The sequence below is a fragment of the Synchiropus splendidus genome, chromosome 14 (assembly GCF_027744825.2).
Source record: "Synchiropus splendidus isolate RoL2022-P1 chromosome 14, RoL_Sspl_1.0, whole genome shotgun sequence".
Taxonomy (NCBI): domain Eukaryota; kingdom Metazoa; phylum Chordata; class Actinopteri; order Syngnathiformes; family Callionymidae; genus Synchiropus; species Synchiropus splendidus.
The window spans coordinates 2,762,050-2,776,371 of record NC_071347.1 but is presented as its reverse complement, the minus strand read 5'-3'; the positions used below and the strand labels follow the sequence as shown (position 1 = coordinate 2,776,371).

The window sequence follows — 14,322 nt, the reverse complement described above, 5'->3', positions numbered from 1 at the left end:
CATGTCGTAATAGGTTCCGGAAGGGAAAGCCAGGAACACGCTGACCAAGTCCACTGTAGGGTCACATGTGTTTTGAGGCAGAGCAGAGGATTGAGGACTTATTTTTAGAAAGGAATGTACAGCTAAAGACATGTCTTTGAACATAGCGTTCAAATATGAAGGACAGTTGTGTGTGTGTGTGTGTGTGTGTGTGTGAATAACAACTGTACAATGTATGATCGATCATCAAGGAACGTTTTGAAACACGGCAGAATTCACGGGAAAACAAGAGCATTTTGAGCATGATTTCGCGGAACATTTTGAGGACCGTCATGACGTCTTCCCTGCGAGCTGGGACCTGGTTCTACAACCTGTTACCCGGCGCTGGCTGAGCGCGTGAAATGAGTCATGCGCACAGTCCTGAAGAATGTATGATTGTGTGTGAATAAACAATTCAAATTGCTTTCAGATTATTTATTGCATTCAAAAATAGATTTATAGGCATAAAAAAATATATACTTCCGTCTTTTTTTTTTTTTTTTTTTTGAGCCCAACGTAAAGCTAGATGGCAGCAAAACACCGGCTAGAGTTTTTTTGAAAACAGGATTTGGCTCCCAAATTGAGTTACCGAGTGTAAATACAGTGATACATGATTAATCATAGATACATGTTGTACATAATACTTCACTGAAGTTACTTTCATAAACAGGCACGTACAGTGTTTATAGAAAGGCAGTGATAATAAAGCATATTAGAATTAAATACATTGAGTACACATTACATGAATTGCACTTTTGAGACAATGTTCAAGCAGTTATAGCAGTCCACCTAGCAGGGTTAGCTTCAGTCATTTCTATCTGCCAGTTCCAGTTCAGTCCCTCGAGCCTCATCCACATCGCTGCACCTGCACTTCAGCCTCAAAACCTAACCTTTTTTTTTTTTGCTTGTCCCCCTCGCAGCCTCGACATGCGAACCAAACGATCAGAAGTCTATTGTCTTAGAATGTTGGCTTTCGGCGGGATGGTCTTGTGACCTCTGACAGAGAGCGGCGGCGCCGTCCGTAACCTCCAGAGCCCATCTTCTTCTCTGGAGCGTTGGCGTCTCTCTGCTTGTTGGTGATCTGGTACAGGCGATGGAGTAGCTCGTGGTACGAACATGCGAACAGGACACAGGCGGACACCTTCACTGCTGATCTCTTCTGTACGCTGTGTTGTTCAGCGCTGCTGCAGAAATAAATATTCATTCATTCATTCAATTGAATTAAATAAGTGACGTTTTTGTTTGTTTTTAATGGCTAACAAAGTAAAACAAAACGGTTTTTTTTCGGTAAAAATATTGATGGTTATGTTTCATAAAACCAAAAATGAAGTACTCAGCATATAATAATAATAATAATAATAATAATAATAATAATAATAATAATAATAATACCTTGAATTAAGTGCTGGTGTTGGTGTTGGTGTTGGTGCTGGTGCGGTCCCATCTGTCTGAGGTCCATCTTGGATGTCACCACTGCTCGATCTCCTGATGTGACTCTGCATCCAGACTCGCAGTCTTCAGTGAGGTACATAAAACACATTATTATCGACCCCATGAAAATGGCCTCCACCTTATATTTTCTTAGGAATCTTTTGACTGTACTTAAGGATTTTTACGTCAGTTTTCAGTCATTATTTCAGGTCAGAAAAATTTTACCTTCATAAATGTTATTCTCGCACAAAAAGAACAGTGATCTGTAATTTATATTTATTTTTTCTCAGTTGCTTCTTAAATCTGTGCAACCTAATATCAACACATTTGGTTGTTACCTTTTTCTCTGACTGGAGTTCACGTCTTCTGTGGCACCTCGCTCCACTGGCAGGGCCACAGAGAGCACACAACAGCAGATAAGTGTGTGCAGAGTCAGTCTCATCCTGGCAACTACAAAGGAATTAACATGGTGAACATGAGGGGTGGCAGTATTTGGAGAATAGTGCTTCAACCAGCCATCAAAAACAGAGGCTTTGAAACGTGGAAAAAGCTGCTTACCTTGGGTTCCTGAAAGCTGGTGTTATAAAAGGTGTTCAGGTGAACATCCAGTGATATCGTGGCAGCGTGGCGGCACTGTCGATGTCGGGCCCAACACTTAAGTGTTTACCATGAGCTGAAGTCTGAAGATGACCCTGCTAACATAGGAGGCTTTATAGTGTGAGGGAGGGAACTGCACCTGAATGCCAGGCCCAGTGGGAGGGTCTGTGGGACAAGTTCATGTCAACCCACAGCCACCCCATACAGTGAGAAAACTGAGAGAAATATTCAGAAGATCATGGCTGAATGTCCAATTCATGGGAGCACGCTCACAAAGTTTATTACATGTGTCATCTTAGCTGAATGAAATGATTGTGGAGTATTATTATGATAGAATCGTCGTCATTCTTACACATGTTTATCTGCAACTGTTTTCCAAAGAATAGTCCAGTGCCACATGTCCGAAAGAAACAACGTGTCATTAAACTATCGTTCCATGTTCATGGGTGGTTCCTGGTCACTCATTTAGTGAGTGTTTCAGACCATCAAACTAATCTAAATTAATCATTATCATACCCAGGCCTCAAACAGTCGAGGTATTTCTTGAAAGTGAAGTTGACCAATTGCTCCTCAAAAATGCTGGGAAATGTCAGGAAAGTTATTGAACCATTTCTGAAGCTTTGGAGCAAAATGATTTTTCTTCTTCTGCGGCTTCTCCCTTCAGGGGTGGCCACAGTGGATCATCCTCCTCCGTCTCTGTCCTCTGCTTCCTCTTCTCTCAAACCTACAAACCTCATGTCCTCCTTCACCACATCCATAAGTCTCCTCTTTGGCCTTCCTCTCCACTTTCTGCCTGGCAGTTCCAACCTCAACATCTTCCTACCAATGTACTGGCTATCTCTCCTCTGTACATGACCAAACCATGTCTCAGTCTAGCCTCTCTGACTTTGTCTCCTAACTACCTGACATGTGCTGTCCCTCTGATATACTGGCTCCTGGTCCTATCTATCCTGCTCACTCCCAGAGCGAACCTCAGCATCTTCATCTCTGCTGCCTCCTGCCTTTTCCTCAGTGCCACTGTTTCTAAACCATACAACATTGCTGGCCTGACCACCGTTTTGTACACTTTCCCTTCCATCCTTGCCGATACCCTTTGGTCATACATCACCAGTGTTGAGCAAGTTAATTTAAATTAGTAACGTAGTTACAGTTACTAGTTACCTCGTTCAAAAGTAACTTTGTTACTTCAAGTTACTCATTACTTTCAAAGTAACTAGTCACTAGCAAAAGTAACTTCTTAAGAACTGTATATTATAGCTCAAACACAGTTCCTATAGCGCATTACTTAATAACGCGTTAGTCCCAACACTGCACATCACTCCTGACACATTTCCCCAATTATTCCATCCTGCCTGCACACACTTCTTCACCTCTTTATCACACTCTCCAATGACCTGGACAGTTGATCCTAAGTACATAAAATCCTCCACCTTCTTTATCTCTGCATCCTGTAACTTCACCTGTCCACTTGGCTCCCTCTCATTCACACAGTAAGACGTATTCCGTCTTACTGTGGCTAACCTTCATTCCTCTCCTTTCTAAGACATACCTCCACCTCTCTAGCTTATCTTCCACTTGCTCCCTGCTCTCACCACAGATCACAATGTCATCTACAAACATCATCGTCCAAGGGGTTTCTTGTCTAACCTCATCTGTCAATCTGTCCATCACCATGGAAAACAAGACGGGGCTCAGAGCTGAGCCTTGGTGCAGTCCCACCACCACCTTGAACTCCTCTGTTACACCTGCAGCACACCTCACCACTGTCTTACACCTGGCATATGTGTCCTGCACCACACCAATATACTTCTCTGCCACTCCAGACTTCCTCATACAATACCACAACTCTTCTCTTGACACACTGTCGTACGCTTTCTCCAGGTCCACAAAGACACAATGGAGCTCCTTCTGACCTTCTCTGTACTTCTCCATGAACACCAGCACACTTCTCCTCCAATCCTCTGGAATCCTCTCACTCTCAAAGTCCTTGTATTTTAGATTTGGAGAATGAACTTGACGAATGTTTCACATGGTTGATTTTATTTTTTTTTCTAAAAAATTAAAATTGACAGCGACAAGTTCTCAAGTTTATTTTTTCCAAGTGTCCAATCCACTGCTGAAACCCTGATGTGTTTGTTCCTTCTTGTCTGAGATGTTGGGTGCAAAACAGGTTTGAGAAGTTGCAGGGCCTCCAGGCACAACACAACAACAACAACGCATTCAATCAGTTGCATGCAGAGAGTGGTGCGACGAAAGCAATAGCTGGTTCCAATTGCATCAGGTTCTCCTGGTTAATATGGTGTGAGAAAAGAGAAAAACAAATTGCTGAGTAATGTCACTTCCACAACGAAGGGATGGAGCTGTGAGATCACTAACTTCATCTAGTGAAGGGTAGATGAGGTTTCATGTCACAGTGTCCTAATTTTTAGAGGCCACCAACTGACACTGTTCAACTGTTGACTGTTCAGTAAAATTCTGAACCTCACATCATGCCTAAACCAAGAGCGCCATCTAGTAGCATCTGAAAATTAGGACACTGTTTGATCAACCCTGCAGTATCGTTTCATGATACCGCATCTACCCAGGTGGCACTGTGAGCTCACTAGTCAACTGTCAGATGAGTATGAACTCATGGAGTTGACAGGTAGCGATTGAACCCACACTGTGATATTCGCAGTGGTCGTGCTGACTGATCACCTAGTTTAATTGAATCAGCACTTTGGAGTGATGATTCAATGCCGTCGCACACACCAACATAGCTGTGATTCTGAACACGCTTTGTTCAGCAGGTGGCATTTTTTTCTAATGTATTTAGTAGGGATGCTCCAATCGTTGATCGTGATCGACCGATTTCAGCGTGATCGGTGAATGTCGATCACTACCTGTCATTGCCGATCACAACAACCGATCCTGGCTGTGATGCATCTGCTCCTCACTATTTGTGGCTCACTAACCAGCAGCATGTTTGCTGTGGAGGTTCTTTCAACCTGTCATGTAAAGTCTGCATCCTGCAGCACGTGCTCAAGAAAATGCTGTGCGGGGAAACGCGTTCAACACCAGCACTTGACGATGCACAGAGAGTTTCAAATGATTTAACGGATCATGTTTTCACATCATGTACGCAGGAGGTCTCATCATTTTGATGACAAATTCATTGTCAATCCATGTGATCGGTATCCGTGATGGGCAGCAAATATCCTGATCGGAGCATCGCTAGTATTTAGATTAAATTATTTTTTATCTAATTATTATTATAACCTTTATTAGTTCCACAGAGGGGAAATTCCACATGGACGAAGTCAGACTTAATCATCGGAACAGGACGTGTCGGGCTGAATGAAATGTGTATCTGTTCTAATAGTCTGCAAGTGATAATTTCCTAGGGCAGGAAATTAGAGTCCAGACAAACCTACTTATCTTGGAGTCAAAGCACATTGTCGCCTGCACCACTGGCTTCAATCAAACATACATCCAGTCTGCCGCTGTCATCACAATCATGACTTTTTTATTTTTCTGAAGTTTCTGCAGCCTTTTGGATCTTTAGACATAGCATTCTAAATGACTTTCTAATCTCGAGCCAATGACTGGCACAAAAAATGCCTTGTCAGACTAGAACTGGTTCCTGGGCCTTGACTTTTACTCAGATGATCTAAATAAATGTGTTTGTTTTCACAGCTAGTTGTCTGGGCAAAACTAGTCTGGGGTCTGTACTTCCTTCTCTAGCGTGGTATCTTGAGTTTTTCTCAACCAGAAAGGTCTTTTCCAAAGCTGTTGATGGCTTAACAATGTGGATTAGACGCCAAATGATGTCGTCTCCAGGGCTCTGCTGTTGACCTTTAGAGATACGAGGGTTAACCTTTCATCATTGGCATGATTCAGACTCACCAGCGCAGGCTGTGAACCATTAAAGGTCTGTCACAGTTTGTTTATCCTTGTCCTTGTTTTCATTTGGTTTGATTTAAGCCTTTAAGTAAGTCACTTGCTTGTAATCACCGCTGAATCTAAATTAGCATGGTTGTCATAGCAACTGCACGAACGAGGACAATTCACGGACTGTTGCATGTCCAGACGACGGTGAAATCAGGAGGCAGCACATTCCGCTCAAACAACTTGAGAATGTTACGTTTTCCATATGTAACAATTCATTGAACATGCGTTTGGGAATGCCACAAATAACTGCTGGCGCTCAAAGGTTTTCTTGTTCCGGTGACTAAAAAGCAGCTTTGTGGGGTCAAATTTCTCTACTGTCATATGTCACCATATCATTTCTCCTTTGAAACACTGTTTGACATTCATTGTGAAATGCATTTGTTTAAACGTCTTCTGCTTCCAAGAAACAGGTAACTATTGATTGAAGTTCACTAAATAATGTTCAGATCCTTGACAAGATGATATTTGGTTGATCCGCTTGCAAGGAAATTCCGTTGTTGCAGAGCTTGAAAGCACGCAACAGCAGCTGGAATACTCAGCCACATTTGAGACATGTTCGTGAGTTGGGCAACATTTCTATTGTTTGAAGAGTCTATGCTCTGAGTTACAAATTCAGCAAGAAGTGAAGGTCTGCTTCTGAAAATACGTCAATTGTCCTGCACATTCCTTGTTTTTTTGTTTTTTTAATTTCTGGGGGCCACAATATGTTCCAAGAGCTTGTTCCATGACGGTCTCATACTCCTATCCTCAGAACAGTGGACCTTTGGAAGCATTCAGTCGGGGGGGACTCTGTTAGAAGGTTCGTCCACCACAGCTCATCACAGTTACAGTGGTTGTTCTCAATGTATTGCCTATAAATTGACAGGTGCTTGTGATAATGAGGTGGGAAACTCTCAAGGTACTCAACAGCCATTTTTAAAGTTATTCAATCTATCTATTACAGTGTGGCCCTTTCACCTGTATTTATGCAAACAACAATACAACGGTACTAAAATAGTGCCTGTACATCTAAAATTTACACTTTTTCTGTAGTTATGTTAGGTAAGATATTCACACCTCCAAAAGTTTGGATTTTTATTGACAATCTCTACATAATTAGTACACAATGTCAAATAACAACAACACATATTTTTATATTTTTCCTCCTCATTTTACATTATTAAAGTAACAAAACTGAAGTTAAGTCTTCTGGCTTGATGGCACCTCACAACATTCCCAAAAAAGTAATGGAAAGTAATCAAAAAGTAATTGGTCACATTACTCAGATATAAATAAATACTTCCATTATGATTGCGTTTCAAACTGCGCAGCTTGTAAGAATAACTAGGTAGATTCCAATAGCGACCTTATGAGAAGCGAACATCTGAACAAGTTGCTAGTTATCAAACGCGGTTTATCACTGAGATCCGAACAACTTGATTTGATAAACAGTTTTATTAGCTCATGCTAGCAGGCCAAAATAGCTGAGCTTCTCCGGATATTTGTTTTATTATCCAAGAAATGAGGACAATATGGTGCCAGAGTCCGGGCGAGTCTGAGGTTGATTTTCACTGACAGATTACACACGCTGAGGTCAGCATTGGCCTCCGCCCATCACAAGATATTAATAGACATTCTGTCTATTTATAGCTGCATATTTCATGGGGTTTTATCACCACAGTCAGAAATGTCAGTTTTGCAAGGATTCCATTAGCTCAGTTGTTCTGGTATGTGATGTACCCACACTTCTCAAAGGGAGAGGTTCCCAACAGAACACTCAAGTGATGCCACTTATGACCAAATCGGAGTAGCAAACATTACTTTTCAAACGGCAGAAAATCACTGCATGTTTCGAATGGAAAAACAGCTTCTTGAGTCTGAGCGAAAACCTCATGCCGAATATGGCTTGTATCCATCGACCAAGGAGCAGATTCTTCAAATAAAATTCTAACAGACTTGCTGTTTGTACTGTGAATTTAAATTGCACATTACACATACTGTAGGTGAAGTTTTCTTAAGCGAGCAATACGAATCATGACATGAGTGCGACTGAGTTCATTCCTCAAACAAGCCACATGTTAATCTCTGGTCTAGTTTAAGAGGCTTCATGAAACAACGTCCTCCTATTGTGGCACTCTCAGATATACCCAGATATAATATTTCACTTTGAACAAATACTTTGGAGAAACCTCATTGTTCTTTTAACTGCATGTACCACATGGTGAGCTCTTAAAATGAAGATGTTGTTTCCCGAAGCTTCAGGAAGTCACTCTGCTCTGTTCACTGATGTTAGGTAAAACAAGTTCTGGGAAGTGGCTGCGAGATAGATCCTTCACCAGCGCACAGACTCAGTCATTTTTAATGAAAAGAGCTCAGAACTATAAAAGAACGATGGTTGTGAAGGCTGGTCCGCTGTATCAGTAGCACTTGCTGGCATTAGCATACCTAGCTGGAAACGGCTAACGTGGTTTCTTAGATTAGCTGCATATATATCCACACAGCGTTTGTCTTGTCAACTTCCAACTACATGCTAAAATCCAAAATAAGCCCAGATGCCCTCTTTCATCACAGTGAGTGCCATTTTCCTTGTTTTTCTGTGGCTATTTGTTTCTTCTGGGTCGCCGTCAGCCGCCGTAATCGTCGTATGTCGTGAACATATTTGCTGTTCGCCGGTGCCCGTGGAATGGAAAGTTGAAACCTGCTGAGTGTAACCTAAACTCATTAATAATAATAATCAATCATGTCCCACCATTGCATCTATGCAGAATCGTTCATGTCTGCATCACAGTGCAACAGCATTCACCCACCCATGAAACACATGAATCTCTCAGCCATGACTCTGTCCTCTTGTGGGAGCCACCACCTGGTCTTAATGGTCGAGGTCTTGTCTGATGGTGGGATTCCAAGAACAGAGCAAGGATAAGATGGAACCTGAAATTGACAGATAAACGGATGCTGCATCAGTCTTTCAGGCATAATCTTGGTCTGTTGTGGTGAAGAAAGAGCTGATCCAAAAGGCAAGATGACTCACAAATATGGCAAGATGCTCTGAAGAGTGACCAAACAACAAGATCACTTGTTATCCTTTGGAGAAAGGTTCACCCATGACGGAGGAACTCACAGGAGAACGGAGGCTCCTACACATGACATGACATAAGCCACAGCTTTACGGCGGCTGACGGCGACCCAGAAGAAACAAATAGCCTCAGAAAAACAAGGAAAATGGCACTCACTGTGATGAAAGAGGGCATCTGGGCTTATTTTGGATTTTAGCATGTAGTTGGAAGTTGACAAGACAAACGCTGTGTGGATATATATGCAACTAATCTAAGAAACCACGTTAGCCGTTTCCAGCTAGGTATGCTAATGCCAGCAAGTGCTACTGATACAGCGGACCAGCCTTCACAACCATCGTTCTTTTATAGTTCTGAGCTCTTTTCATTAAAAATGAGTCTGTGCGCTGGTGAAGGATCTATCTCGCAGCCACTTCCCAGAACTTGTTTTACCTAACATCAGTGAACAGAGCAGAGTGACTTCCTGAAGCTTCGGGAAACAACATCTTCATTTTAAGAGCTCACCATGTGGTACATGCAGTTAAAAGAACAATGACGTTTCTCCAAAGTATTTGTTCAAAGCGAAATATTATATCCGGGTATATCTGAGAGTGCCATCTAGTGGGCTCACAATAGGAGGACGTTGTTTCATGAAGCCTCTTAACTAGACCAGAGATTAACATGTGGCTTGTTTGAGGAATGAACTCAGTCGCACTCATGTCACGATTCGTATTGCTCGCTCAAGGAAACGTCATCTGCAATATGTGTCATGTTTGTGCAATTTAAATTCACAACATAAACAGCAAGTCTGTTACACCTATTCAACATTTCAGTTGGATTTTGGAAGACTCGAGATTAGACCCCTGTGGTGAGGTATTCCTGACATGTCCGGCTAGGAGGAGGCAGACCTGGGAAACACCGCCGTATATTTCTGGCCCACTTTGCTTTGGCTGCTGCCCCCATGACCCAACCTAAGGCATTGGAATCCAATATTTTTTGTTTGCTTTTTTTCAATCTAAAGCACCTGCTGCTTCATTATATCACAATAACTCATGAAACACACAATAGCATAGTAACATTTGCTCTGAGCATGTCTTCTGAGGCAGCACTGTTTGGAATTACAAGATGAGTACTAAAGGGCTGAGTGAAAAATGAAATGAATCCTCAACATTTATTTTTGCCTTAGCGTGACACAGGTTTCAGATATAAACTACTCACTTGTGCTGTCTTTCATTAATGGATTACCATTTCAAAATAGCTCCGGATCAATTTTGGAGTGACTCTCACATTCCTGTGGGCGGGGTGTGACACGGAATATTAAATTTTAAAGCCAAAAATCCCAACACCTGGCAGAGGAACCTCTGATATTGATCAACATGCCACAGATAGTGGATGCGGCTCATCTTGGACTAATAGTCACATAAATATTTATACAATCTGCTTTTACTTGGTTTCAGAATACCTCACGTTGATAAACAATGACATGCAACTGTGTGTGATTAGGCAATTTGTTGGCTTTACAGCATCGATGTCTGATCATTTACAGACAGTTTTGTCCCGTGTCTTCCTGATGGACACCATGCTTGGATTATACTACCTGCAGTCCAGCTGAAACTCTCGGGTTTGTTGCTCTGGAATTTACATTTGGAGAGCGGCAACGCTATTTCTGCTAGAATTTATCATAATTTAATATCCCAGCAGATGGATAATTGATAGTCTTGTTGTTTTGTCAACAGCCACAGAATCTCAGCAGACCATTCACTGCTCTCTGAGTGAGCTGCAGTGGACGGATTCCTTTTTTAATCTGCTCAGATAAACAAAGAAACATCTACTCGAGATGGTCATGAAATTCAAAGTCGATCCACCGAGTCAGAGAAAAATGTGGATTGACGCTTCACTCTGTATCTTATTAGCTCAACACCCAAAGCTTTTCGTAAAATTTTATTTTGACTGGCATGTCCAGTTTCCCTCTCTGTTCTATCAGCAGCACCTCATTGCTGCTTTCATGAAGCAAAGATGAACTTAAAAAAGGTCCAAAAATCGAAGCAAAACAAAATGTGTTTCTCACGTTCCTTCAACTGGTATTTACGATGGCGAGAAACTGCTTGGATTAATGTTGTTAATGCTGTGCAGTATTACCAGATATATGTTTGTGTGTCACAGCTGTTATAGCACTTGAAGCCAATATGACACTTGTATTCTAGTATTATTTTGCATGGCTTTAGAATTGAGACATTGCATACAGTTCATTCAGTAATAATTCATTTACTTATTTTTCGCATTAATTATGATGTTAATTATCCATCTGCTGGGATATTAAATTATTATAGAATTTCCTATGGAAAATTGATATGAATATTCTGGCCAAAACGTCCGTGCTTGTTATCTTGGAGGTCAGCTCCCACTGGCTATAATAATACCACGTGCTTGCATGTTTATCTGCAGAACAACTTTCTCACATGACATATTTGCAAATGCTGTGCTTTTATTTACATGATGCTGATTCGTTTTGCCAAGTTTGGTCCATTACATGCTAAATTAAAGTGACTCTAGCGTGAGATGAATTATTTGTACGGACAAAAAAGACCATATGCTATGCTGTTATTATTATTATTAACATAACAGCTTTTGTGTCTTTTAGTTTATTGCTTTTTCCCTTTGTTTTTCTTCTCTTACAAGAACTCAGGAACCCTGACGGAGCAGTTGCAGCGTTTATTCCTTAAGGTGACTTACTTGAGAATTATTTTTGATCATTGTTTTGGACAATAAAGGGTGAATGCATGAAGGCAAGCCTTGGCAATATACTTCACTGAATATAAAACTCGGATTAGCAGATCACCCCATAAAGGCCTGTGTTTGATATAGCGAAGTCTACTGTGTTGAACGTGGATAATTATATAGCACAAAACTTTGAGCAGACTCCACCAACTAAATGGCACAAGTGACTAATTTGTATCCAAAAAGTTTTCTCTTCAGGGATCAATGTTTGCCATGCTTCAACTTGGCTTCCATCTGCCTCGAGTCGCGCTGGTCACTAGTCAGTGAAGATGCCATGTCTGCACAAGTGCATTGTGATGAAAATTTGATCTCAGTAGAAATGATGTCTTTGGAGACAGAACACTTTTCCTGCATGTGTGCGTGTGTGTATATGTAACATAAACCTCACCTTTCCAATGAAGAGACTGCATCTTATCTGAGCTCTGGAGAGCATCAGGGGCCGGTACTCTTCGCTGTACGAGTGATTCAGGCCCTTTGAAATGAGACTCTTGCACAACTGTGGCCTGGATGATTGTGTAACACTTCATCAGAATTAAGGAGTCGGCCTCAGAACTAACCGTCGTGACTCTCACACGAGCAGCATCATCGTGGATTTGCTTCCAGGAATTAATCCTCTGAATTAGGACCTTGCCGTGGCCAGTTTATTATAGCTACAATTCATTGCTAAGACATTGCTAACATCTGGACAAGAGATGTCATCCGTTCTTCAGTGACAATTTGGCCGAGAAATGAAATAGAAATTTTTAATTTGCAGAAAATCATTTGCCATGTGTTCATTTGAACTGGGTCCCGACCTGCTAACGTGCGAGGGACGCGAGATAGTGTAAATGAAAGTTGTGAAAAATACCATTTTCTCCTCAGATGGGCCGAACTAGTGGTTGTATTTGGAGAGTGGTAAACAATGCTCTGGCTGGAGGCCAGACTCCAAACTTGGCCCTGAGTCATAAGATATAAAGTGAAACACAATCATGTGTTGGCTGGAGTGTAGTGGGCCATGGGGGGTGCACTTCTTTTTTCCCTCTTGCTCAGAAACACTTGTGTTTTATATTTGTGCACTGCCACACATTCTTTCGTGTCCATGGGGGAGGATGAAGCCGCTGACTTTTCTTCATCTCCGCCACGTACAACCCTGTTTGCAGAAAACCTGCTCATCATCAGCGTTTGTGCTTGCTGCGGAAATTCACATCTTCATGTCGTAAACTTGAAGGACTAACACATTTAATTGTTGAGCGATATCAAGGTATGTCCATTCGGACACTCGGAACGTATCCTTAAGTCAGACAGTGGAGAACTGACTAAAATCACGTGTCAAACTTTCAAGAGGTCAAAATACATTCCATCAACTTTAGCATGTTTAAGAGCAGCGTAAACTGTTCACCAACACACCACGTTCATGTCATGACCTACTAAGGCTGTGTTGAAAACCAACCAGCATGTGGAAATAATTTAATAATAAAAAATCCTAAAAAATAATCAGAACTAGGGAAAATGGGACAGTACATAAATGTGTGTGTTTCTCGCATGAAACTGTGCTTAAAGATGCTAAAATGAGCCTATAATAACTGAAATAATAATTGTGTCAGGCGCATCTTTTTTCAAGGAATGGCATTTCCAGGTTATTCAATAAGTATTCATTTTTTCATCAGTGCAAGTGAAATCTCCTAACCCCTGATCCATCCCAACCGTGCTTCCCTCACTGAAGGACAATAAAGCCACTGTACTCAACACATGTTGAACCAAGGCCTTGAGGGCCGGTGGCGCTCCTCACCCATAGATGGATGGGCACTACTCTCAGTCATGATAAAACCTGTTCATGCTCACTTCCAATCTCGACCATCTGTCCTCCTTCACATCACTGTCAGGTCTGTGGTGCGATGGTGAAGAACGGGCCTGCTTTCCCCACGATGGCCTCTGGCTCCGCCGTCCTTTTGGTGCTGAGTCAACCCTAGTCGGATCTGTTGATTAGAGCCAGATTCTGTGTCCCAAATTCTGTCTCACAGCGCCTCACGAAAGCTCCAAAGTAAAACCGTGAGTCAGTGGTGATGTTGCGAAATATTGGCTGGCCCAGGTGTGAGATGTGCTGCTGGACATGCTACCACGCAGGTGTCACGGCTGCCACTAAGTGAAGCGGCACTTGAAACAGCTCCACTCTCTGGACCTTTTTGTGGTGTCCAGAGACACTGTTTGTGTTGTTGACCCTCAGGATGACTCCACCAAGGTGTCCAATAGGTGGAGTTACTGAATCGGCTATTTTTGTCTCCCTCTCACCAGATGCTCGACCAAACTAGCTAATACGGGGCGATCACACCCTTGAGGTCCATGAATTGTCAGATGTGATCCCGTGGAGGAAGGTGAATGTTCTCCAGGCGTTTTATTTGACTGACCCTGGAGGACCCTCTTGCTGCGTAGAGCTCGGAAGGCCCCCTGGGCTCTGCATTCACTGTACATGCTTAAAATTCTCCAGCCTTATGTATTTTGAATTCCAACGTCGCTGCATGCACTTTGAATGTACAATGTTGTTGCCCTCAAGGGGGCA

General features: G+C 42.1%; 1 protein-coding gene across 1 annotated transcript; it reads right to left on the bottom strand.

Annotated features, from left to right (window-relative positions):
* Positions 1-524: 524 nt before the first annotated feature.
* admb (adrenomedullin b) lies at positions 525-9,079 on the bottom strand. Its single transcript, XM_053886244.1, has 6 exons — positions 8,987-9,079; positions 8,763-8,886; positions 2,008-2,144; positions 1,788-1,899; positions 1,411-1,533; positions 525-1,202 (listed from the first exon to the last, which is right to left on the bottom strand). Exons 4-6 carry the CDS (start codon positions 1,889-1,891, stop codon positions 977-979), a joined length of 453 nt encoding a protein of 150 aa, XP_053742219.1. The 5' UTR covers positions 1,892-1,899; positions 2,008-2,144; positions 8,763-8,886; positions 8,987-9,079; the 3' UTR covers positions 525-976.
* Positions 9,080-14,322: the final 5,243 nt, after the last annotated feature.

Coding starts and splice junctions, on each gene's coding strand:
- admb (XM_053886244.1), bottom strand. CDS start 1,891: ATGAGACTGACTCTGCACACACTTATCTGCTGTTGTGTGCTCTCTGTG. Junction 1,534..1,787: donor AACTCCAGTCAGAGAAAAAG/GTAACAACCAAA, acceptor ACCTCACTGAAG/ACTGCGAGTCTGGATGCAGA. Junction 1,203..1,410: donor ACACCAGCACTTAATTCAAG/GTATTATTATTA, acceptor TTATTTCTGCAG/CAGCGCTGAACAACACAGCG.